The 24768-nt window shown below is 47.7% G+C and overlaps 7 protein-coding genes across 7 annotated transcripts; 4 read left to right on the forward strand and 3 right to left on the reverse strand.

Annotated features, from left to right (window-relative positions):
- Positions 1-2333: 2333 nt before the first annotated feature.
- BDV38DRAFT_270210 (M24 family metallopeptidase) lies at positions 2334-3698 on the forward strand (the record flags this gene model as incomplete). The annotated part of the gene is made up of 1 exon (XM_032057112.1): positions 2334-3698. One exon carries the CDS (start codon positions 2334-2336, stop codon positions 3696-3698), a length of 1365 nt encoding a protein of 454 aa, XP_031915084.1.
- Positions 3699-6723: 3025 nt separating this feature from the next.
- BDV38DRAFT_291734 (amino acid permease/ SLC12A domain-containing protein) lies at positions 6724-8571 on the forward strand (the record flags this gene model as incomplete). The annotated part of the gene is made up of 4 exons (XM_032061814.1): positions 6724-6927; positions 6990-8160; positions 8219-8330; positions 8391-8571. 4 exons carry the CDS (start codon positions 6724-6726, stop codon positions 8566-8568), a joined length of 1665 nt encoding a protein of 554 aa, XP_031915085.1.
- A 407-nt stretch (positions 8572-8978) lies between these two features.
- On the reverse strand, positions 8979-10123 carry BDV38DRAFT_281584 (DUF3129 domain-containing protein; the record flags this gene model as incomplete). Its single annotated transcript, XM_032059589.1, has 6 exons — positions 8979-9257; positions 9310-9482; positions 9535-9582; positions 9632-9694; positions 9744-9953; positions 10009-10123. 6 exons carry the CDS (start codon positions 10121-10123, stop codon positions 8979-8981), a joined length of 888 nt encoding a protein of 295 aa, XP_031915086.1.
- A 3831-nt stretch (positions 10124-13954) lies between these two features.
- BDV38DRAFT_281585 (uncharacterized protein) lies at positions 13955-14302 on the forward strand (the record flags this gene model as incomplete). The annotated part of the gene is made up of 1 exon (XM_032059590.1): positions 13955-14302. The coding sequence occupies one exon, from the start codon at positions 13955-13957 to the stop codon at positions 14300-14302; it is 348 nt and encodes a 115-aa protein (XP_031915087.1).
- An 807-nt stretch (positions 14303-15109) lies between these two features.
- Positions 15110-17689, forward strand: BDV38DRAFT_291741 (uncharacterized protein; the record flags this gene model as incomplete). Its single annotated transcript, XM_032061815.1, has 1 exon — positions 15110-17689. The coding sequence occupies one exon, from the start codon at positions 15110-15112 to the stop codon at positions 17564-17566; it is 2457 nt and encodes an 818-aa protein (XP_031915088.1). The 3' UTR covers positions 17567-17689.
- A 488-nt stretch (positions 17690-18177) lies between these two features.
- BDV38DRAFT_281587 (tyrosinase family protein) lies at positions 18178-19321 on the reverse strand (the record flags this gene model as incomplete). Its single annotated transcript, XM_032059591.1, has 3 exons — positions 18178-18886; positions 18938-19060; positions 19110-19321. The coding sequence occupies 3 exons, from the start codon at positions 19319-19321 to the stop codon at positions 18178-18180; spliced, it is 1044 nt and encodes a 347-aa protein (XP_031915089.1).
- Positions 19322-21223: 1902 nt separating this feature from the next.
- Positions 21224-22863, reverse strand: BDV38DRAFT_291744 (MFS transporter; the record flags this gene model as incomplete). The annotated part of the gene is made up of 2 exons (XM_032061816.1): positions 21224-22559; positions 22613-22863. 2 exons carry the CDS (start codon positions 22861-22863, stop codon positions 21224-21226), a joined length of 1587 nt encoding a protein of 528 aa, XP_031915090.1.
- Positions 22864-24768: the final 1905 nt, after the last annotated feature.

Raw genomic sequence — 24768 nt, forward strand, 5'->3', positions numbered from 1 at the left:
TTTGTCAGTCTACAAATTTACGAGTACCCATTTGGCTCCCTTGCTCTGCTTCCGGGTAAAGAGCCGCACTGTCTTCGTCTTCAAGAGATCTCTGGCAGAGGGATTCGCAGCAAGAGAGCTTTGGAATAAGTGGGCGAAACTCGGACATTCAAGGTAAAAGAGAGAAATATAGGCTTTGCAGACCAAGATTCTAATAACACTTATTTGGCTCATGTATCTGCATTGATGGTTGTCACGTTAGCAACTTGCTGATACGCCCATCCACACTCTAGACTTGCTCTTTCGGTCGATCATAGAGCCAATCACGGTGGATTGGATCCTTTGCTTCAAGGGCTGCGAGCATCGTCGGTCATTGCAACATTGAGAGCAGGGCCCTTCAGATATCGTTCTGTCGGTGAACAATGGCAATGATGTCCCGCGGAGCGTTATTGTAAACCATCAATTGAAGGGGTCGAGAGCATGGTATGATATTTAAAAATGCCGTAGAGACGGGTGAATTTCAGGAAGACATTGTTTCTGAGGGGCAATTTCTACAGCACAACTGCCAGAGCTTGAGATGAGATGTAAAAGGGACATTGTTGGGAATAGATCGAGATATTGAATATCTGCAGGGGGAGGAACAGGGAGATTAGCATATGGAACGAGATTGACGTGTATATCTTCGGGTATACCTGACAAGAATATCGACAACATCTTACGTATAGCGGCCAGTTGTGTAGGTTATGCATCATGGGCATGTGGGGTTTATGGGTGGAATTCAGCTTACCTGTTTCACCTTTATGCAAAGATTAGCGACATTACTATGTACATTAAGTCAGGGCCAAGCTACGTAACCTGTCTGGACGATCTCATCACAACTACATAAATACAAGATCCAGACGTAACTTGCTCAGCCATTCGCACTAATTTGTAGACTCAAGCTATTCCCAAGCGTCTTCTCCCCTAGTCTCCAAATCCATTTCAACATGCCTCGCTTTGATGGTAAAGTTGCCCTTGTCACTGGTGCTGGAGCCAGTATTGGGGCTGAACACCGCCTCTACAGAAAGATTCTGAGCGACGGCGGTTGTGGGTCCTTATATCATCTCGAAGCGGGCAATGGTTATGATGACCCGGCTTGCTGCATTGGAGTAAACCATGAATGGTATACGCGTAAATGCCGTGGCCTCTGGAGATCGTTGTGCGTCTCGATCCTAGGGGTCGATATCGGCCCCGAACCTGGCTTTAATTTTTGAGACTCTTCGGGGTTGGCAAGCCCAGATTGGATCCATATTAGAGTTGATCGGCACCCCGCTTCCCGCCCCAGCCCGGCTCTGGGTCGGGGTGGGTTCAAGGACCCGCTCCAGGTTTCCGATTCAAAGCACCAAAACCTGCCCTAAATCTGAAGACGCTTCAATGGCGGCTATCACCAAATTCTGTTTTGATTGGATCTTATTCTCCGGTTCCCCTTGTCGGTATCGTCAGGAATGGTATTCAATGAGTAAGACGCTCATCTGGATCAGGGACACTGGTCACAATGTGTTGCTGCGACGAGCGAGGATTTGAAATTAGAAAAGTCCGCTCTTCATGATACACTAATGATATTCACATTATAAATTGAAATTTGCCTGACTCATTTAACGCAATTGTTGAAATCTAGTGTAGTCACTTCCACCAGTATCTCGGGAGGTCGATCCCAGAGGATGAGTCCTTGAGGGGTGATTATTAGGCGAAGCATAGCGACCCTACCCGACAATCCCGAAAAACTGCTTATTAAACGTCGAATCATGATTCATTGGACACCGGAACCACTACTGTGTAGTACTGAAAAGTGGACCTCGGCTCCCCGCAAGTCGCTCCATCGGTTCCAGTGGTGTGGCATATGTGGCATAAACCAAAGTTGTTAACCACACCTTATTCTACTGGCTAGGGTACTGAATGCTCATTAATTGGGGGTTGAGTCTTCCATCGGCTCGGCTCGGAACGGTAGACCTATATAGAGCTATAGAGCTATATATATATATATATATATATCTGCCATGAGGGGGCCACCGGTCATGTCTACTAGTAGTACGGGAAAAGAACCCGACTCGTACTATCAAGTCTCTATCTGGGAAACACCGCACGTGCAGCCATGACCTGACAACGTGACCGGGTCCCTCCATGCCAAAAGAAACCCAACTGTTTGTGGTTTAAAAGAACAGCCCCGATCCGATGCCCACAGTCACGTCTTCTCCATCTTTCTTAATCACTATTGTTTATCTGGGCAGCAGAGAGGAAAGGCACGCTCGATCATCTCGTGCACAACAGCTATGTCGACCTGCTGCATCGCAAACCAGGAGGAAGGACCATCCACGATGAACGAAAAGCCAGTCAAAATAAACTCGCCGTGCTCGATCCCTCCTCAGTCTCGTCGTATCGATCCCACCCGGGCGCGCACCGCTACGTTTAAACCTGATGGCTCGGCCGACGACAACGACCGCGTAGAAATCGGACCAACTCCGCTGGCGTTCGCGGAGTGGCAGCAGCTGGGCTTGCAGCCGCCTCACCTACCCACCATGCGTGCGTTTCGCCTGCAACGCATTTGCGATCAACTGGTGGACCGCGGCCTAGGTGGCATCCTGCTGTTCGATCCACTGAACATTCGCTACGCCACGGACTCCTCCAATATGCAGGTGTGGACCACTCACAATCCTGCCCGCGCCTGCTTCGTCGCAGCGAGCGGTTATATGGTGCTGTGGGATTTCCATGGGTGCGATCACCTTACCGCGCACCTCCCACTGATCCAAGAACTGCGCAGTGGCGCCTCGTTCTTCTACTTTGAAACCGGCGACCGTACCAGTGAACACGCCAGACATTTCTGCGCGCAAGTGGACGAATTGCTCCGAAAGCATGCCGGCAACAACCGCCAGCTCGCCGTGGACCGCATTGAAGTCGCCGGCTTGCGTGCCCTCGAGGCGCTGGGAGTGGAAGTCTGTGACGGGCAGGCGGTCACCGAGCACGCTCGGAAGGTGAAGGGCCCAGACGAGATCCGGGCTATACGCTGTGCAGTCGCATCGTGCGAAGCCGCGATCGGCGAGATGCGCCAGGCCATGCGCGCCGGCGCCACCGAAAACGATGTCTGGGCGGCTCTGCACGCCGGCAATATTCGCCGTGGTGGCGAATGGATTGAAACTCGCATTCTCAGTTCCGGACCGCGCACCAACCCTTGGTATCAGGAATGCGGGCCGCGGGTCCTTCGCGACGGAGACCTGGTGTCCTTCGATACCGACCTCATCGGCGTATACGGTATGTGTGTGGACATGTCGCGCAGCTGGATCTGCGGCGATCGCGAGCCTACCGCCGAGCAGAAACGCCTGTATCGTATCGCTCACGAACATATCACCACCAACATCGAGATGGTCAAGCCCGGGGTACGCTTTACGGAACTGACGCGCAACAGTCACCGCCTGCCTGAAAGTTGCCGCGCTCAGCGCTATGCCGTGATGTTCCATGGTGTCGGCTTGTGCGACGAGTACCCGAGCATTCGCTACCCGGAAGACTTGGAATCATACGGCTACGAAGGAGAGCTGCAACCGGGTATGGTGTTATCCGTGGAGGCGTATGTCGGTGAAGTCGGCGGCAAGGATGGCATCAAGCTGGAGAACCAACTCCTCGTGACCGAGACCGGCTATGAGCTACTGACTCACTATCCATTCGAAGAGAGCTTCCTGCGTGACTGAGTCTGAGCCCATGATCATATTTATGTAACTAATTTTCCTTCAGACCAGGTCAGAACATCGGATCGCAAAACAGTAAAAGAATAATCAAGAATTCTCTTTGGCAGACTTATCACACATTATTCAGCGTTAGGAGAGCACAGTGTTAATGATTGATGGCACTGCTGCAATGGGTTATAATGTCGCTTGGATACTAACCAGTTCTCGTGACAATAGCCCGACTATCTACAGTCGACGCTCTGACGAAGCGAATCACGCAAAGAAAAAACACCCTGGATTTTGACCTTCTGAACAGGGACCTGTAGATAGTTCTCAAGACAACGGTTAGTACTCATGCAAACCAATTGGACCATTCAGCGATTGAGTAATCATTGGTCCTCATAAGTACTAGACACTTTACCTGTATATTTCTAGTCTCCCCTCGTACTTTGCTGTCTTACACCAACCCCGTCAATACACTACCCCAGGAAATTATTAAAGCCCTATGTAGGTTGTCCTAATACTATATCTCATGCCTCCAACCAGGAAATCTGTGTCTGGAGAAAGATATATTAATAGCACTCAAGTCAGATGAAAAAGGAGATGACTACATAAGTTATCTCCCCGTATCTAAACATAGCCTATATATTCAGAAGGATGGAAAAAAGCATGGTTCATCACCAGAACAGACCTAGGGCCTGTCTATCTTCCACTGTGTTGAAGAAGGTCTTCAATACACTCCTCAAACACCGACGCATCTGTTAAGCCTTGGAATATCGGTAATAGAATCGTCGCTGTGCAGCTTTCAAGATTTTTCTCAAACGGTCGGATTGGCCGCTGCCCCTTTCTCAGTTATTGGGACTCCCAACGAAAAGCCCATTCTTGGGAATTGGATGTGCCACGTTGGTGCAACCTTCGGTCTGGATTGGACCAACATGCAGTGGAAATCCTACCTACGAAGACCGAAAGCCGTTGACCTCATTCCGCACCATGGGAGTCGGCTAGCTGCAGCACTGCAGCCAAGTGGGATACATACTCACCCTCCCTCACGATATCCAGCCTGATCATGTTTGTGAATCGATGAGGAGTCTGGGTGTTAGCTGTTGTCCGCGCCCTGTTACCCGTGCGATCGTAAGAGGACCTTGACCTTCGATACGGGTTTTCCCAGCGCACTGTTGGCATCATTCTCAAAACTCTGGCATCGCACATCGTGAGAGACCAATCCGATGTGGAAAGTCTTCACCTCCATCAAAAGCATGGTATGCCTTCGTAGTCTTTCTATAAGACCACTGTTGCTGGAGGAAACGCATATTTATGGCGTGATATATGGTTTGGAAATTGATAAACTGGGGACAGGACTCCGGCACCATTTGGCCTCCAGGCCAATGAAGCTGCCAGGTACAGCCATGTAGGTGGACATTTTACCGGGGCAATTATTGGGCATGCTGACCATTAGGCATTCAACAATAAAGGCAAGGAGAAGACCTGCTAGACCCCCCCCCCTCTTATAAAGGGCTGTTCCTATGGCAATGAACAAGCCTCTGTCAATAGAACCGCTAATGCCGACGAGTTGAATGTGTCGAATTCCAAGTCGACGATGCAAACCTCCAATGGTCCCAGAGGTATGCCTTCATTGAAATCCTCTTTCAGGGAGGATTTGTCATGATCATTCTCTTTGGAATCCATCTTTTTGTCGACCAGACCCCCTTGTGTTTCGCAGCTTTGTCAGCGAGCTCAGGTCTTTGAAAGAATCTATTGCTCTTTCAAGAAGACGTCTGAAGCAACGAATACCATTCCAGATAATACAAAAGTCAATCCTTAATGTTTAAAGCCCTACTTACAAGGGCCTGAAGGGTTTGCCGGAGCGTGTCGTCAGTTGTGCAAAGACTGGAGCACTGGTGACTGGCTGGGAGGTCCACATTGAATTTAGGTTTGTCAATCAAACCTTCAGTGGATTAGCTCTGCAGCTGACCGGACCACAGAGAGGAGCCCTGTGCCAAAATCGTAAACAATGATCACCTCGGTGACAGACATGTCACCCATATGGGAGAGTACGGACCGGACTGGGATTACTTCTACCACAAACCCTAGGTGCTTCAACCGATATTGGTGAGCCTTCATTTCATAGCTACCCCTTGTGCAAAAGCTAATGCCTTTGTATGTTGCATAGGTAATGTGAGCTCTGTGCTGCCTACAATGCATGTTTTATTCGGTATCTCGGCTCGGCATAAATGTTTCCCTCATGATGTGAGATTTGTAGCGGTCGCCGGCACGGTTTATTCTCTCCTGATGTCAAGAGCAACTTTAAGCAGAAGATCGCCGAGGCTGAGGCTACGTCAGCTTTAACCGCATCAATATATGTCAATATGGCGAGAATGGTTACTTTTGATAAAGCCGAAGTTTGCTGGTTATAGATGACTTCTCTAGGGCCACTAAATATACGTATATGTCAACCTGAGAATACGCTACTAATTATCCCATAGAGACACCTGTGCTGTCCGGACATCTTCAGGTGGTCGAATGGGACGACTTTTCGTTTGTCGGGAGATATTTGAGATGATTGCCATTGAGGATTTTATTACTACTAGATAGGTATTCCGTGGAAGAAATAATAATCAAGACTTATTGCTGGCCTGGCTGTCTGCTTTTCTCAAATCTAATTAATCTTTTTAAGATATTGACTACGAAGAGATTGGAATCATTCCGGTTATATGTGAGGATAGCGAGGTCTTATATCTTCCTTTACGTTGGTAATTCATTCTGTGGTGCGTACATGGTTTTTGCCCTAATCGCAAATATTGATTGTTTTTTCATGCCCTATAATATGGCCCTGTATAGCACAGAAATATATTAAACCACTACTTCATACACCGACTAAAGAGCCAAACCCCACATAGTTAACATGCAGGAAGCATTCCTCACCAACCAGTGGGATGGCGTGCTTACTTATCTAGGGCGGAAAAATATTCCCCAAGGGATGCGCTGATAAGCAAAACACATTCCTTTCCTGAACCTCCAAAGGGAAGGAAAACCATAAATTAGCAACACAATGGCAATGCCCTTCAAGGGCCCGACGCAAGATGATCGTGAGATATCGCCATATCGACAGCCAGGAGGTTATGCTCCAGCGATCGACGACAATGAGCCACCATCACCACAACAACAGTATATTGTTTCCCAAGAGGAACGCCAGAATCTGCTCCGCGGATTGTCCCAACGACATGTGCAGATGATCGCTATCGCGGGAGCCATTGTATGTGAACCTATACCACATGATCCAAAATTATCTATTAAATGACGCGTTCGAGTTCCTAGGGAACGGGACTTTTCCTAGGCCTCGGCGGTTCCATTGCGACAGGCGGGCCGCTTGGTGCCCTGCTCGGCTACATTTTCGTCGGGCTGATTGTATGCTGCGTGCAATATGCCTTGGGTGAGGTCTCTGCATTGATGCCAGTGACCGGTTCATTTGTGCGACACGCAGAACTACTGGTTGACCCTGCCTTGGCTTTTGCGATCGGTTGGAACGTTGTGTATGGCTCCTTCTTGGCCGTGCCGAGCGAGATTTCTGCGGCTGTGGTGATGATCCAGTACTGGACCGACATCAATGCTGCGGTGTGGGTGACTATTCTTATCGTGGTGTCTGCTACCGTCGCCATGACGCTTGTGCGTGTGTATGGTGAAATCGAGTTTTTTTTTGCCCTGTTGAAACTCCTGTTGGTGGTCTTCGTCGTGATTCTCGGTCTCGTCATCGATCTCGGCGGAATACCTGGCAAGCCACGACTAGGATTTCATCACTGGAAAGAAGGACTCTTTGTCGAGTATATTGCCAGCGGCGCATGGGGTCGCTTTCTCGGTTTCTGGGCTGTGATGACAAACGCTGTCTACAGCTTCTCAGGCGTAGAGTCCTTGGCGATGGCCGCAGCAGAGACGAAAAACCCGCGCCACAACATCCCCAAAGCTTGTCGAAGAGTGTTTGCTCGTGTGACTGTATTCTACCTAGCTGCTGTGTTAGTCGTGGGCATGCTGGTCTCAAGCTCCGACCCAAGACTCCAAGATGACTCTGGCACCGCCGCACAAAGTCCCTTTGTCATCGCTGCCAGCGACGCCGGTATTAAAGCGATACCTTCAGTTGTCAATGCGATCTGTATTACTTCAGCATGGTCAGCCTCCAACCAAAGCATGTTGGCAGGCACCCGAACACTCTACGGTCTGGCCGTCAAGGGCCATGCGCCCAAGATCTTCTTGAGAACATCCAGCTGGGGCGTACCATATATGTGCGTTGCCGCCCAGACGGCCGTCTCTTTCCTGGCCTACATGTGTGTCTCAAATAGCGCCTTGACCGTCTTCTATTGGCTGCTCGATTTAACCGCGGCTGGTGTGCTGGTATCGTGGATTGCGATCGCATTCAACCATATTCGCTTGTTGCAGGCATTAAAGGCACAAGGGATACCGGCAACGGAATTACCATGGCACAATCGGATAACATGTATGTCCGTTTCATCTGAACATCTTGAGCTGATACTGACCTGAGTACTACTCTCTAGACGTTTCTTCTTGGTTCGCCTTTATCGCCTGTATACTAATCCTATTCACTGGTGGATTTGCCGTCTTTACCGCCGGGAATTGGGATCCTGCCTCCTTCGTGTCGTCCTATCTGTACGTGTTCCTGGGCGACTATTTCCATGGATTAGAGAAACGGGCTAACCATGATCACAGAGATATCCCACTCGTACTAGGTGCATATGGACTGTACAAATATATTCGCGGGACGAAGATAATTCCGTTGACTGAAGTGCCGGTTCACCAAGCGCTAGAGGAAGCACGGAATGATCCGGAAAATGTACCCATCAAGAAAGCCAAAGGGTGGAAGAGGCTTAATATTTTATGGGGATAAAGCTGAAGGTGATAAGCTGAATGGGGACCCTGCTGCCATGATGATACGTTTACATATACATGCATTGATTAGATAGCAGTCTATTCTGACATATCTTAACGTTGAGTAGGTTTAATGACCGTCCGCTTAATACAATCTTAATTTTACCTGAGTAGTTTGATGACCGAAACTGGCAGTCTTCTGTCCATGGCGTGCCAGATGGGCTCGTGGCTAGAATTCCTTTTTCGCCATACACACTAGTATACATTATCTATAGTATTATGTATAAGATTAAGTAGACACGATTGTGTGTTACAAACAAAGAGCAATGATTAGTAAAGGGGTCTGTAAAGAGAAAATAAAGAACCAAAGCTATGAGACAATCACACAATCACAATACGACTGATTAGGGATACAACTCCTCAAGTGTTCTACTGCGTAAAAGCAGCAGAGCCTCCGAATGGACCGGAAATAGCATTATTGCGTACCCGCAAAATGCAGACATTCTTAGCAGCTCCAACGGTTCCAGTGCACTTCATTCCCTGAGGGACCTGGACCTTGACAGCATAGTCCATGGTGCTAGAGGTAGAGAAGCCCGCAACTCCGGGGATGTTCTGAATGACCCGGGCGCTCTTGAAGGCCTTTGCATCGGTGCCTCCGCTGGAAGGGTCGATTTCAGCAGAAAGAGGACCCGCACCATCCTGGTTAACCTGGAGCAATGTGTCAACCTTGGTATGTTTCAGGCATACTATTTCGGCTTACCTGGTGGTAGATCATGGTCACTACACCTTCCGGAGACGCAGTAGGGAGGCCGGTGCTGGCTCCTTTTCCAGAATACAGCTGCATGCCGTTCTCCTTGGCGCCTTTTCCAGTCACTGTACCGGACTGGGTTCCGGGAAGGATGGCCATGGCATCGTCGATTGTGGATTGGATACCTAGTTATTCTGGTTAACAGGGGGTTTTTGGACCGTGAAAGGGCTCTCCTACTCTTGATGGTTCCACCAAAGGGTGTCGCGTCCGCAAGGTCCTGGATACCTATAAAATGTTAATATATGTCTAACAATATTGGGGTCAAATTTAATACCATTGAGGACAGTACCACCAGCATTGGTAACAATGCTTGCAGCATCGTTGATCAGCTGACGACCTTTGGCGCTGTTAGCCTAATCATATCGGAACAGATAGCAATATCTTACGTCTGTGACTGGCTGGAAGACGAGAGCGCTTCTGCTTTCCAGCACCCACGAAGTTGTTGATAACAATAGCAGGGTTCACGGGACCTCCACCAAGAGTACGACCCAAGGGGGAAGCCTTGACGCTCCCAAACTCAGCATCGCGGATGATGGCAGTGTCTTTCTGGGCGCCGCATGCAGCAGAAGGGCAATCCCGGGGTATTCCATCCTGAACTAGAAACACAAATTAGCTTCTTCGACATGATACAGCTATCATGTAAGAACCTACTCGTCAGTCCAGGCATGTCAATGCCATTGTGGCCTTTGACACGGGTGATGAGACCATGAGCTGCAACCTGGCTCACGGCGAGTCCCGTCAGAGTGATGGCCTTGATGAACAACATCTTGGATATTAGTGATTAAGAGTTAAGTTTCGATAGTTAAGATGCGCTTGAGAAGAAAATGCTTCGGATTGCGTGCTGCTTCAGACTGACTAGCACAGGACTCATGATGACTTAAATATCTCAAATGCGCGCATCTCCTATCTCTGTTCCTGCCTATTCTTAACCTACTGTCGTCCACCAATATCCACAATTTGGTCCAAAAGTTTGTCAATGACACATCAAATGCAACCATGTGAAGGTGTTGTCAAACATCTATCCGTGTTATGGCTAGGGGGCCTGCCGACAAATAGTGTAGACCCTGAACAATTGAATTTTCAGACAGTAGTAGAGTTCCAAGGATCGGAGTGAAGACCCTGGCCTCGAGTACGGTACCTGGCAGATGATCGTCAGTGACTCCACATGTTTCATGAACTGAAGTGAACAGAGCGAATCATGAGGACGACTATGCACTGACATTGTTTGGAACTGAGACTGGGTTCCCGAGCGATCTATTGATAAATTGCAGGGCTATAGTGGAGCCTGATTAAACTTCTGAGGAACTGTAGTTTGTCTTTGCCTTATCAACAGCTATATGAGCTTGAGTGTGGCTATCTATTACCATATTCAGAATGATATGTCCCTCTCATGCCTACTATCTTGTGACCTCTGGGTTTACCCTCTAACACAATTCTCCAAGTACAACCACTATCACTATTGAGTGGCTTCTTCATTCCCCTTTCCGGCTGTGGCTCACTAGCTAGCAACCGCCTCTAGAAAGGCCTGGTGAGAGTTCCTTACTGATAGAGTTTTTTAGCGATCGACTCACTGCTCCACCTCGTTTCAAGGCAGCTTAGAGAGTTCCCACTAGACTCGAGCGATGATATACTATACTGTAACCAGTAAAGGGGCCACAAAAACTATGCTGGTTACTATAAAAATAGCAACCGTAGGGTTGCATCTGATGTGGAGCCCTAAACGACTTTGGGGATCAATTGGGGTAGCCTTTGCGACCATGAGCCAATCACACCAAATCCCTCGACTGATGGCTTATTTAGCTCCTAGCCTATGGCATGATAGTCTCCTGAACTGTACTCAGTAAGTAGTTCTCAAACCTCCCTGCGTATCAAGTTTGAGGTTCGTTGGTAGTTTGGCAGATCATTGGCCCGGTACATGTGATTGCCAAGTCGGGTTCGGTTAAGTCGGGTTCTCGGGATATCAAGGCGGAGATCTTGAAACCAACACACCCTCTTTTTATAACTTTTGAAACAATTCTACGAGGTGACATTCAGCTTTCAAGAGTGCTGTCTAGACTTGATGCATTCAAACTGTCGAACTATTTTCCAAATTCAGGGTTCAGATTTCCTGAAACGGCAACGGCCTGTTCTAGCCCGAGCGGATTGACCCGGACGTTGCTGAAGTTCAAGACCCTTAAACTTCACATTTGTCCAACTTTAGTATACTCTGTGTTGTACAATATTAAATCGTTTTAAACGTAATCGTGGGGCAGAGATAGCCTGAGGTACTGTGATCTGACTTCGCAGAGCAAATGCTTGCCTCTCCACATTAGGGCCCGAAAGGACAAGAGACCTCAATGAATGCATTACATCGAGGACTTTATTTAAAAAGGTCATCCAATATTGAGATTTTACATCTTGCTCCTCTACATGCCTTTTCCATATATCCATGTTATTATGCTCGGAAAACGCACTATCGCAGATATATATTTTCAATAAACCTCTCTGATATCGGAGGATTGCAATCACGGATAAACTCAAATGTAGGAAACTCAAAATTTCTTATTTATCATCAGTTTTAGGCTATCTAACCAATTAGCCCCACATAATTAGTGGCTTTCAGGGGAATCCTGTTTTCGTTCCTATTCACAGGAGACGTCTGTCAGAAGAGTAATCGAGACATAAATAGAGTGCTAAAAGCATTCGAGATCGGGGTCTTTTCCTCAACCATCCCAAACCATACTAATTATCAGTGGCTCTGTTGGTGTACTGCATGCCATATCGCATAGTACAAGGCCAAAGGAATTGCTAGGGGTTGTTTGATAAAGTGGGAATTGTAAACCTACAAATTGCACAATGCTCCGATCTTTTGAGCCTCACGAAGTGGATAGACTCTTCACAGTCGACATCAACACCACTAATTGGCTTATGAACCTGTCCATAATGCCGACAACCTATTTTTCATTCTTCCTCCTAGCTTGGAGGTCTGGTGCTATTCACCCGGGATCGAGCACCCGTCTCTGGACAATTTCCACATTGCTGTAGAGAATTTGCCCATAGACTCGTAACTATAGTGCAGTCGCAGCGCAGTAGACTTGTTAGTAATTCTATTTCCACCAATGCCAGTCCCCTCTAAGCCTTTGATGAAGACAAAGACAGCCGCATTGTCCTGCATGATAATTAGGTATTCTGTAGCAGCATAGATCTAGAGAGACCTATTCGCTTCCAGAGGGACGACTACGGTCTGCTGTCATGATAACGAAGAACCAAAAGCTTATCCTGAAGTTATCATGAGCCTGTTACCCAATGCAGTGTTCATGTCATATTCCCAATATAAAATCAAACATCCCATCCTTAAACATGCTCATGGAATCATATATAGCCCTACGTTTACACTATGATAGTCATGCCGAAGAAAGTAAGAAAATAGACTAACGCCACCCAAGCGCAGGATATGTATACGGCAACCCCATCTCATCGAAAATAGCTCTGCGTAACAAAATCCTGGCATGATTTCTGTCCGGCTCTACACCTCTAGGAAGACAGAAGACGAAAGCGGAGTAGATACGCAGGTAATCGCAACGACATATCGTCGTGAGCTTTACGTATCCGAACTCAGCTACCGTTCGACATCGCTGCAGGAACATTTGTCTGTTGGTAAAGGCAGGGTCAACTTTGACCTCTGCGAACCACATAACTAGGTCTGGATAGTTTATTGATCGGTTCATTTTTGTGAAGTGATATTTGCTTGGTAGGCTGATGTAGGTGGTTTGAAGAGGTCTATATGAGGGACGTTTAGGGTAGTATGAGGAAGGCCCAGATGAGATATTGGAGATGAACTGCATGAGGATGGGATTCAGGAACGTATAAAACACCCCTGCCTCTTGTCATGATGCTGTGTTTGCTGTATTCATGCTGAAAGAGCCAAGTAGAACTACAAGCAGTGAAAGTCAGAGGTCTTTCTTTGGAATATGCATGGTCTTAGAAGCAATGAAAAACTTATAGCCTCAGAATCCTGAGAATACCGAAGTTTTCTATTTCAAGATTGGTTATTGTTTGTTATGAATGAAAGGACAGCCAGGTAGACAATGCACTTCTTGCCTGTCACACCCGACACAGAAAGGTTTGAAACAAATAATATAGATTTATATAGTTTGGCAAAGTCCAATCGAGCTTGCTCTTTGCGCAGTTTGCTACTGTCTCAGGGAATATACAGAAGCTGTAGGGTATTCAAAAACGGAACACACAATGCCCAACAGGAAGTTTCCATATCTTAAAGACACAATATACTTAGCACCCGTAGTAGAGGAATGTAATAAGTAGACATTCTATGAGATAGGGAGCAACCCTTGAGGCCCACTACCGGAATATATCTCAATTATTTGAGTTAAATGCTGCTGATACCAAAGGAATGTCGTATATCGCAACATCTGTTCTTTCAACAGGTAATTACTGTCAAATATAAATATGTCGACTGAGCCTGCCTCGATGCTACTATGATGAAATTTAACATAGAAAGGCTTTTACAGAGATATTGAGAGACATTCATTCCCTCTCTTCTTTCCTTGCCTTTTGCTTTCCCAGAACTAGGAAATCTAAAGTTAACCCATCAATTATCATGGCAAACAACTCTCCAAGAAGATATTCCAGCTCCCATGGAATGGTATTCCTCCGCAACATTCCGGAGTTCTGGTTTGTTCAGGTGGAACTCGATCCAGCTGTGGAACACCGGTTCTGCGAGTACGAAGATGCTGTGAACCAAGGCAAAGCCATATTGACAAGAAGAGATAACAGAGACAGTCCAGGTGTATTTGCAGTCGAGTATACCATAAAAAACCGCGGAGAACTTTTCGACGGTCAATATGCAGGCGCAGACGCTCAGGAAATCTTGCTAGAGGAGATTGACAAGGCAAGGCTTGAGAGCCAGAGATTACCACACACCAAACCCGCTCTTCACCCACGATGATCGTTGGCTGGTGGTTACACGATGCAGGGAAAGTCTTATGTCGTGGTGTTGAAATGCTTCTGGGTCAATTAATTCGCGGATGTCAGGTCCAGGTCTCTGGTATTGGGCTTTGATAACTTAGCATTAGACAAACCAACTTCGTATGTTATGGACTAATTGAATAGTATGTCTGAAATATTTCTCTGCGTCATGGTAGGAGCTAGAGGCTGGTCTCAGAGCCCGCTACAATATACAGTATACCGAGTAGCGATCATCTTATGCCATTGAAGGTTAATACAATTGAAGCCCACTACGATATTCGCATAGGCAGGGCACATAATGATATTGGTGAACTTTATAGCAGAAAAAGAGGACAGCTGGTGTTTTGACTTGGGGTAAGGCTATATTAACTAGAGAAGGTAGAAGAGGCTATCTCGGTATTATTTAAATTGAGTAAAGGACTAGGTCAGGGAGAGGACATTCGAAATTCATACTGTAGTGGCAGATGCAAAGGCAAAGAGGATAGAAAGAATGGACGGCAATATAGTTCAGGTCCACAATACTCGATATAAGACCGTAGGAGATTCGTGCCAATGGTCTATTGGAGTCCCTCCGCTTAACTAGATGAAGCTAATCTACAAACATCCCAGCCAATCAACACGATACTTCACATAGCCCAGCGGGTATTATGAAAGCTACCAATCAATAAGAGAGACATAAGCCATATGCGGGGTTCGTATTTCTACACACAAACAGATGTCCGCTTGCCTGACTGCAAGACTCTCAGCCTATCTTCCCCAACTCAACCTTAGCGACCCACCTTGACCCATGGAAAGCTGCAAGGTTACGAGCTCGGTGCTCCTGAGAGTGCTGCAGGGAGTCGCAGCGGCCACACTATTACACGAGAACCGCTATGAGCAACTCGTTCAGTGCTTTGCCTGTGGTGGCCCCGTAGCCGAAGGTGTGAACAGTCGCATCGGCAATGATGCTACCCAGTCTCTTCCTCTCAGCGATTGGCTTGCTAAAGTTTCGGACATTTCTTGTGATGATAATAAGAATGGGCCCCTGATACGAAACCTAGCATACCTTGTGCTTGCAATTGCTCTTCTTCGCGAAAGCGGCCGGAGCACGGACAATCCTGGCCTTCCAGCTGTCTCGGAAGGGGATTTAACCATTGTGTGGAACATGATACGAGGCGCGATTCTCAGTGATCTATTTCGAAATTCTAATGTCCGGGCGTCCCGCAGCGCACAAGGGTTCCTGTCCGTTCCACTCTGCAGCATAGTTCGGAACGGGAATATCGAGGAGCTTTTCCGGCTTCATGTGTGGCTACCGGATACGCAGCGAGGGGTTCCAGAATTTGCCGTTCATTCCCATCAGCCATTCGGACAAAGTTGGATCCTGGCTGGTGCCGGAGTGGACCATTCATTCGACGTTCACCCGACGACAGACTATGCAGCAGCCACCCATGCAGAATATAAGCTCATCTGGCAAGATGCGAAAAGTACGGACAAATCTTATAAGACTCATCAAATATCATCTACTGTTGAGAACACTGGCAACCTGGTGCGAGTGACGGCTACTGGCTCAGAACTGCACACGCGCAACATGAGCTACTCGATTCCGGCGGCTGCCTTCCATCGCACGGAAGTTGCGCCCGATACTCTACACGCCACCCTTTTCTTCTTTGACGCATCGCGCGGTTTTGTAAAAGATGCACCAGTCTTGGGACCCAAGGAGCTTGGATCCTCTACTCAACAGCGAGATCCAGGTGGTGTCACACCAGCAGCGCTTGCGACTATGGTAGATGCGGTGCGATCGTGGGAAGTGTTGATGGAGCAAGGAGAACAACATGCGCAGCACGCTGAGTGGGAGCATGCCCTGCGGTCCTTCAGCCATGCTCTCAGTCTTTGTAGCCCGGGAGGGTGCCTGCCAGAGTCAGGAAACTACAGGAATATGGCGCTGGGAAAGCTAGGATATACGAATAGGCGATTTGGACGATACGATAAGGCAGAGGAGTATCTGAAGAGCGCGATGAATGGGATCGGCTCCACACCTCTTCATGTCGAGCTTCTTGGAGAGATGGGGGTTGTGTACCGCCATATGAATCGCCTCGACGATGCGAAGCGGGAATTTGAGACTCAGTATAACATGGCAGGGGAGCTAAAGCTAGAAAATGCCATGTGCCGCTCTCTCGGGAATTTAGCCATGGTGAACTACCAGCTCTCTCTCGATTTTCTGCCTCTGGCTATTGACCAACTGAAGGAACGTATTCGTCTAGCTCGGTCTATCAAGGCATCTGTTGGATCAGGAGGGGAAAGTCAGGCCATCGTCTGGGAGACGGTTGGGCTTTCTCGACTATCACTCTGCTACACTGCCTGTGGCTTTGCAAACGACGCGATTGCCACGGCTTTGGAATCTTTGAGAGTTGCCCTCCGCACAAAAGATCCTACAGTAGTTGCAATGTCCCGGCTTTTCTATGGGCGCGCTTTGTACCTGAACGGACAACGTGAGGAAGCTTTACTGCAGTTCAACCCAATTGGGACATGTACTCCGGCTATGGCATTGTGCAAAGAGCCCTCAAATGAGCATTTGGGATACTTAAAAGAGCTGGTCGAGGCTGGCGCCGACATGGATCTCATTGATGAGCACGGCTATAGTGCATTGGATTACGCTGTTTTTTGCGGCGATAAGGAGACTGAGGGAGTTGTTCTTGAAGGGCTCCGTCGACAGTTCCGTGAGAAAGCGCACGGCCAGCTCTCCCAGCGGCAAAGAGAGGCACGAGTGCGAAAGTGTTATCGGGAGGTGTTCCAGGAAGCTCTGCGGCCTGTTCTGCTAGAAAGTAGGAATGATGTAGGCCAACTGCAGCATCTACGACGCGTGTATGCCGCGTCACTTGCGGCAGACGAAGAGAAAATCAAGGTATTTGACGGACTCAAATTTGTATGGTACCGGGACTTTGTGCGTAATGGACAGCTTCCAAGATCGAATCACGGTCTGACGCAGAACTATCGCAATATGGAACCGGAATGTGCGCCAGATTATATAGTCTTCATATCATATCGCTGGATTAGTGGTGATCAAGCGTGGGTAGCATCACCGGACGATGCCAATCACACCCAGTATCACCGAATGATCAGAGCGATCGAGACATTCTTGGAGGCCCACGAATCCATAAACGCACAGAAGTTAGGTATTTGGCTGGTAAGCCCCGAAATCAACCCTCCTGAAGAGATGATATATACTTATCTATATGCAGGATTGGGCCTGCATCGACCAGGATAACCCTTTGCCTGGGATTGCTGCACTCCCTCTCAACCTTGCACAATGTGATGCGGTAATTAGCTTGCTCGATAGCAGCTACCACAGTCGTGCTTGGTGCTCCGTTGAGGTCATGATGATACAGATACTGCGAAGGTCATATCAGCTGCACTCATGGTATGAGCATACACCAATCGAGAACACGAAACATTGGACAATGAACGAGGGGCCTTTAGAATTTGAGTCGTCAGTTGTAGGAAAGCAATTGAGTTCTGAGCAGGATAGACCCATGATCCTCTTCCTAGAGAGGCAGGCAAGATTGCTCGGTCGCAACTAGAACACAGCGACAGTCTTGCTCATCGCTATGCTATGAAGCGTAATCCTATAAATTTACAATACACAGAGGATGTTGAGGCACCGCTGCTATCGAGTCTTACGCGGCAATGACCGCTGCCAACATCTATATTTTGATGACCAAGTGACATATTCCATACAGCATCAATAAATTGATTGAGATATCATCACTCAAATGCTACACTCCATTCGGAACAGGTCCCTAGGATGTTCAGAGTGCCTCGGGAATCAAATATGAACCATATCATACCCAGCACACCCAAAGCGTAGACCAGGCTGTGTCAAGTATAAACGTAGCAATACTCATAGTCCTCGGGATCCATCACTTCCCCAACCTTCCTTGTACTACCCAGCACCCCAAACTCCATAACTGTATCGAGAGTCACCAGCGGAGCATCCGGGGGGTCGTACATGATCGTCGTGCCATTCAAGGCATGTCGGCGATTCGTGGGATCCCGTTGCTGCCATATACCCCAGATGCGATCGATCATAGCATGATGCAGCATGAACATGGGGTCCTGGGGCGATATAAATAAGTTCTGCATATCCCCTCCGATAGAGTGGTGACCGCCACCATGCGCACCCATGTCATCAAAACCACTAGGCTCCATGAGTCTGAGAAATTCGGTAATATTTCTGGCTTGGAGCATTCGATCTCCAATGGTGTCATTGTTGAACACGGCCATAATGAATGGGTTTAAACTCCGTGTTAAGCAGTGCGGTTTATAATCGAAGGCATAGGAAGGGGGGCGGGCATATGACTGTGCTAAACTTGCGTTAATCGGCGCCATATGCACCTGGAAGTTGGCGAATGGGCCTGACACCACACATCCATTCCCTGTGCCTCGGGGGAGACACTCGGTATTTTGGGAATTGCATGAGGGTACCTCGTCTTCTTTAAACGCTCCATTCCCGGAGAGTGATGTCGGGTTGCCATTGAGCGTGGGACTATCAAACAAGGTGTATGCATCTAGGGCCCAGTTCCAATACCTGCGTGGTTTAGTGAGAATTATAGTCGTGACAGTTGTCTAGATAACTTACGGTAGACTGCCTGTGTATCCACATTCCTCACGCAGAGTTGCTTCCCAAAGGAAGATGAAGTGGCGATGCCAAGGGAGCAGAAGACCGTTCTGGTGAATCCGGGTTGTGTAGTTGATGTGAGTCCTGCAGGTATCAGCTATAGTAACTAATGGGTCTATCAAGGCCTGCTTACGCAACAAAATCATCTAATCGGTCTCGAACTCCGGGAAACTCTTCATTAGGTAAATAGGACGGACGTTCGCGCAGGCAATATATCGCGTTGATATACTCTATCCGTTCAGTCTTGTCTAGTTCTCTCCTGTCATATATTGGAAATGGGAATATCTGGAGGACAGTACTGGAGCATACCATTCCTTTCTGGTAGTCGCCCTTCCTTTGGTACATGATCCTGCAGTGGTTGAGGTAAGGCAGGCGATGGCCAGAATAGTGAGCAAGTTGATGAGCGACATCACTCTAGCTTGACCTAGGCACTCTCGGTTGTAAACGATGTATTGAAATTATTAGGGGAGATAGATTATATATCCGGACGGGAGGCCAATGACTGATTTTTCTATTTTGACTGCTATGTATATGGCAGCAAAGACTCTCAATTTATGGCGCGTCGAAACTGAGTGTATTTCTTTGATAGTACGATGCTACTTCCATTTTCTCCCGGGGAGTACCAGGGAAATATATATCTTCAAGTCCGTTCTAGACTCCGTCCGAGTCAACATTCTGTACAGGGCATCTCGGGCAATATCGCCTTTTACTGGATACATATTAAGCCTTTAAGCAGGGTGGTCCTAGTCAGCCGACAAATGGCTTATACAAAGACCCGTGTTTTTAAGAATAAGTACTGACAATACTACCAATAGAAACAATAGTAAAGGGGAAGGTATAGGCTGGCTGCAGGATCCGAGTGACTTTATTCCAAGTCATGACTAAACTCCTCTTCCTAAGACTCGGATGTATCTGTAATCTCGGGAGATTGGTTGCTGAAGTTGTGCGACGGCCAGAATACTATCTGAAACTTAGTATGGGTAAGTGTCTTGCTGCGGCTATCTAGAAGTATAAGGCGTAGTGGTTGTTTCAAACCCTAATTTTATCTTGGAATCGGGGAAAGCTCCACACCCTGTTTCTGGAGTCTAGAATGTAGTATTCGCCTCTGTTTGCCTTTCTGGTATATATACGAGGCGCCAAAGGCAAACACGACCCTTGCTTACCCTGTTACAAGGTTCACGGTGGAGGCTGAGCACATGATCTTCTAGCGTACTGAGCATGTTGTAGATGCTGACGTTGAGGTATTGTCACTGTCACTCGCAATAGTATATATTGACCCATCCATATGCTTTTCTTATAGCTCCCACTGTATTATGTGGGTAACCTGACAACGGGGTAGTGCCAAGGTTACATCCAGTCCGCTTTGAAGTCGCATGTTTGCTATATTATCCTCACTTTAATCACTATGCAAGGGGCCGCCTGCATACTAGAGATACAGTTAATGCAATTGACTGGTCCAGGCTGTAACACAGGGTAAAGGGAACGCATTTTATTTGTTAATAATAATAGTTCATCCCATAGGGAGGGTTGGCTTACATGCGTATAGCCAATAGTATCTTTATCTGGACTGGTTATCTCCGTTCCGATATCAGGGATCGGTTATTCAATATGTTACACCACTGCCAAACCCTCCTCCGTGAATCTCGTGTTTGTATTATGGGGATCTAGGATTACGTGATATTTCCCATGGGTCCAAATTACGATGGTCCTATTAACTGGTGGACTGCTATTCATCTACAGGGGAAGCCCGATATTCCCAGAGCCTCTGGGGTCCGATGGGCTGAGCACCTCGGGAGACACGGTAAGTCGGTCTTTAACAGCCACTATTGAAGGGCTGGGAGATACGAAGCAAAACTCAGGAGTTACCAAACAGAGGGCTGGCACTTTGTGGCTGACACTGGCGTTTTGCGCAAGACGATTTAAATATACATATAGGTCATAACCGCTCTCGGATTGTCTATCTTAAATTGATAGTATCATGCATGGTAGAACAAGCGGACGGCCAACCGAGCAATAGCAGATAAGGAGTATCACGAGAAGACTGCATCAGTTCGGTAACCAACATACCCATGCCCAAACATACGACTTCAAGGGTAATAGCAGACATGAATTCCTTGCGTATTCTACTCACGCCGTCTTGTAACCACTCGCATGAAACAGTCTCACGTAACAAGGGTACTTTTGCGACTAAACCTTCTAAGATACTAATCTATGTAACCGACTTTCTATGATTTATCTCCCACAGAGCTAGTGAGGAGTATCCTCATTTTGTTCAAAATGCTCCCTCGCCCACGGACTCCTCAACCGGATAGCACGCCCCATGTAGAAGAAGATGAAAGGAATCGGAACCAACAAGATGGCCAAAAAGCCCAGCAAGCTGGACGCCCACTCATAGCCCAGGCGTTCGTACATCTGCGTTGCGAAGAGAGGAAACCCAGCGCCAACTAAATTCCTGACCAGGATCACGCCCGCCAAAGCCGACGCGGAATAGGTCTGATAGCTATCGACGACATAGTTGAGGATACTCAATATGACAATGTAGATCCCAGCTCCAAAGAAGGCCGAGGCAATGATGGGCACGATCCAGTGGACCGACTGGTAGCTTGTCCATCCAAACCAGAAAAGGCTAATCGGAATGAATATCGCACCCAGTCGGGCCATCCACATGCGCGCTTCTGGGACACCCTTGCCGTCGTTCTCTTTGACCCGACGCAGATAGTATCGTTCTTGGAGGGGATAGAAGCAGAATGCGATGATCGGGCCGATGGCCATGCCGAGGAAGGTGAGGCCTTGCTGGCCGACGTTGAAGCCGTGGCCCTTCCCAGGACCGAACACAAGCGGGAAGGCCTCGTTAAATAGATAGACCAGACCGTAGAGAAAGCCATTGTAAATCGCCGAGAATGTTGTAATAGGTTCAGTGAATAGGAAGCGAAATGGACGAGAGAGGGTAATCTTAAACAGCTCGTCCAGCCCCTTTCGCCCGCTCGCACTGGCATCGGTGATGGTCTCAGCGGATTTCAAGTTCTCTTTCTGCATCAATTTCCGGACTCTTTGAGTTTTCCGCTGCAGAATGATCGTGTGTCGCGTCTCGGGTACTGTGAGAACAAGTAGAACCCACCATCCGCCGGTAATGGCCATCATGATCCAGAAGATCCACCGCCAACCGAGATCAAGGGCCATATACCCGCTGACCACGAGTGCCATAGGTGGCCCGAAGGTACTGCTCAGGCCGTAGATAGCCATTGGTCCGCCACTGGTGTTTCTCTCCCATAGGTCACTGATTGATCCGCCAGTGTTGGTCAACGGGGCGCCGCCAGCAAAACCGGCGATAAACCGGCAAACGATAATCGTCCCAATATTGGGTGCGAGCGCAATCGGAAGCTGAAAGATAAATAGGAGGAACCACGATACAACATACACAGGTTGGCGGCCAAAGTATTCGGATAGAGGGGCAAGGAGGATGGGACCGACAGCATAACCCAGAACATAGAGCGATAGGCATAATGTAGTGACTTCTCCGGATACCCCAAACTCCGACTGGATAGCGGGCGCGCCGGACGATATGCTACCTGCGCACCACGTTCTAATGAATTATGAGTAATCTACAGGGGCTGAGTCTGGATGTTCAAAACGTACGTGATAACATTGAGCATGCTCACCATGATAGTGATATACCATTTCCGCCATTTTGGCCAACATCGTGGGTTTTCGCGATCGTTGTGAGAAAAGGTTATACACAGTGGCAATGCCTCTTCCGGGCTATTTCTTGCTCGCGCGAATGCCTCCTCTTCCGTCACCATCAGAGGCCGACCCTTACCGTACAAACCCGAGTGTTTCTTCTCCAGGGATGCGCCAGGGCCAATATGGCTTTCCTCTATGGACGTCATATCTCAGGAACGCAGAAGAAAATGCGAAGGGGTTGCTTGCGGAGGAAAACTTAGGGAAGGAACCGGTAGACATCAAGTTTGGGTGCGTGTATTAGTAAAATGGGCCGTGACGTGAGTTTGAAGATGAATGGATTCCAAGGCATATCCCCACTGGAGATCTCCAATAAGACGGCATGCTGTATCTGCCGACCGGTTTCGGACTCCCCATACTTCGGCCACGGCCCCAGTGCAGAAGCTTTCGCCCAAGCTTTTCGGTGCAATGCTTGGCTGCCGTGGCCTTTCCGGCCCACAGCACTGATGACGATCTGTGGTTCCAATTACATAATTCACAGTGGTTCTTCATAGTTATCCGGAGGTCGCTTCGAGTTCCCCACGGAGTTTATCAAGTGTCTCCAAGTTGGAGATGCTTCGTAATCCAACTGATGTGGTTGGGTTCGTGTTCTGTGAAACTCTATTGAGGTGTTGCCAGTATCAGACTGGAATCCCAAATCATAAAATACCTTTTAATTCTTTTCTATCACCGTTACTATTACTACCAACTGGCTTTCTTTTCTCTCTGTGTAATATACCCTCCCCAGCTCAGAATATATAATCAAGTCCTTAGGAAACATTAGACTAATATTGATTTAAGCTGTCCCGGGTAGCTCACCCTTGAAAAGATACGAAGATACGACACTGCAGATAACTCAATACATATTAATAAAGCATAGCTAGGTATCCATGTCCTTGTACTGTATGATAATCGCCGAGGCACTACTGATAATGGGTACGATATGGTTTGAAGGATGAGTTGGGAAATGGGGTTATAGTATGTAAAGTCTGCACCTCAGTAAACTGGGCATTAAAAGAGAAATAGAACAAAGTGTAAAGCCGTTCTCAAGCAGAATAAGAAAAATATAATACAGGCTGAATGGATATTGTTGAAGTACATAGGTTTACCGGTTTCTAAGCATGAAAACAGGATGAGCTGCTTAACGTGGCGATTCAACATTAGAATTGTAAGCCTCCATAGGAACCAGCAATTACGACCTCGAATCCTAGATTTATACACAGATCATGAAAGGATGAATAAAGAAGTGCCATATACGTAAATCACACATCAGTTCAGAATAAATGAGTGGAACATATTGGACCAAAGTCTAGTTATGTACAACCCATCTTAAATAATTCTTATGCATATCGTATCAAGCCAGCATATTCAACATACCCAATTTCATACCATCATCGACCAAACAACCCGCAACTAACAGCCGATTGTCTTGCTCGGGCCCTATACAAATGTCACTAGCAAGCTCACTACTCGGGGAACCAAGAACACAAAGGAAAAGAGAAAAGGTGGCAATCGACATACACATTTGAAGGACCAGATGGCATCACCACCCCAAGTTTGGCACTTCAGATTACTGACGCCGTCATAGACCGACACCTCGCAGTTGCTCGCGGAAAAGAACTCGCACGACCAGCACACTGTATCCTGTCGCGTGGATACTTTGTTGTACCTTGTCAAGCTATCTATGCCGTCGATGGTCGTGAAGAGGGTATCACGCCCTCATAGAAGCCAATCAGATGACGAGAATGGCAGTCATCCCCGACTTCTCGCCCTTGAAACATACCCTTCGGCTTCCCTAGTAGTCCAACGCATATTGAGGACATCAATCATAGGCTCCTTCGTTTATAAACGACTCCACCAATCGTAACCCACTTAAGGGACCCTACTTCTAAGGCCTGCAAGAAGGGTTCTGTCGGGAATGCTCCCTGACAGAAGCTATGGCTGAAATTTTTGATGTCCGTTGCTGTAGTTCACGGCACAAGAAGCATAACCATGTACCGCATCTCCAACAGATGGCTACAGTCAAACTGTTGAAGGAACACGACCCTACGAGGGTCTCTCCCCCCCCCCCCCCC

Source organism: Aspergillus pseudotamarii (genome assembly GCF_009193445.1).
Source record: "Aspergillus pseudotamarii strain CBS 117625 unplaced genomic scaffold BDV38scaffold_18, whole genome shotgun sequence".
NCBI lineage: Eukaryota > Fungi > Ascomycota > Eurotiomycetes > Eurotiales > Aspergillaceae > Aspergillus > Aspergillus pseudotamarii.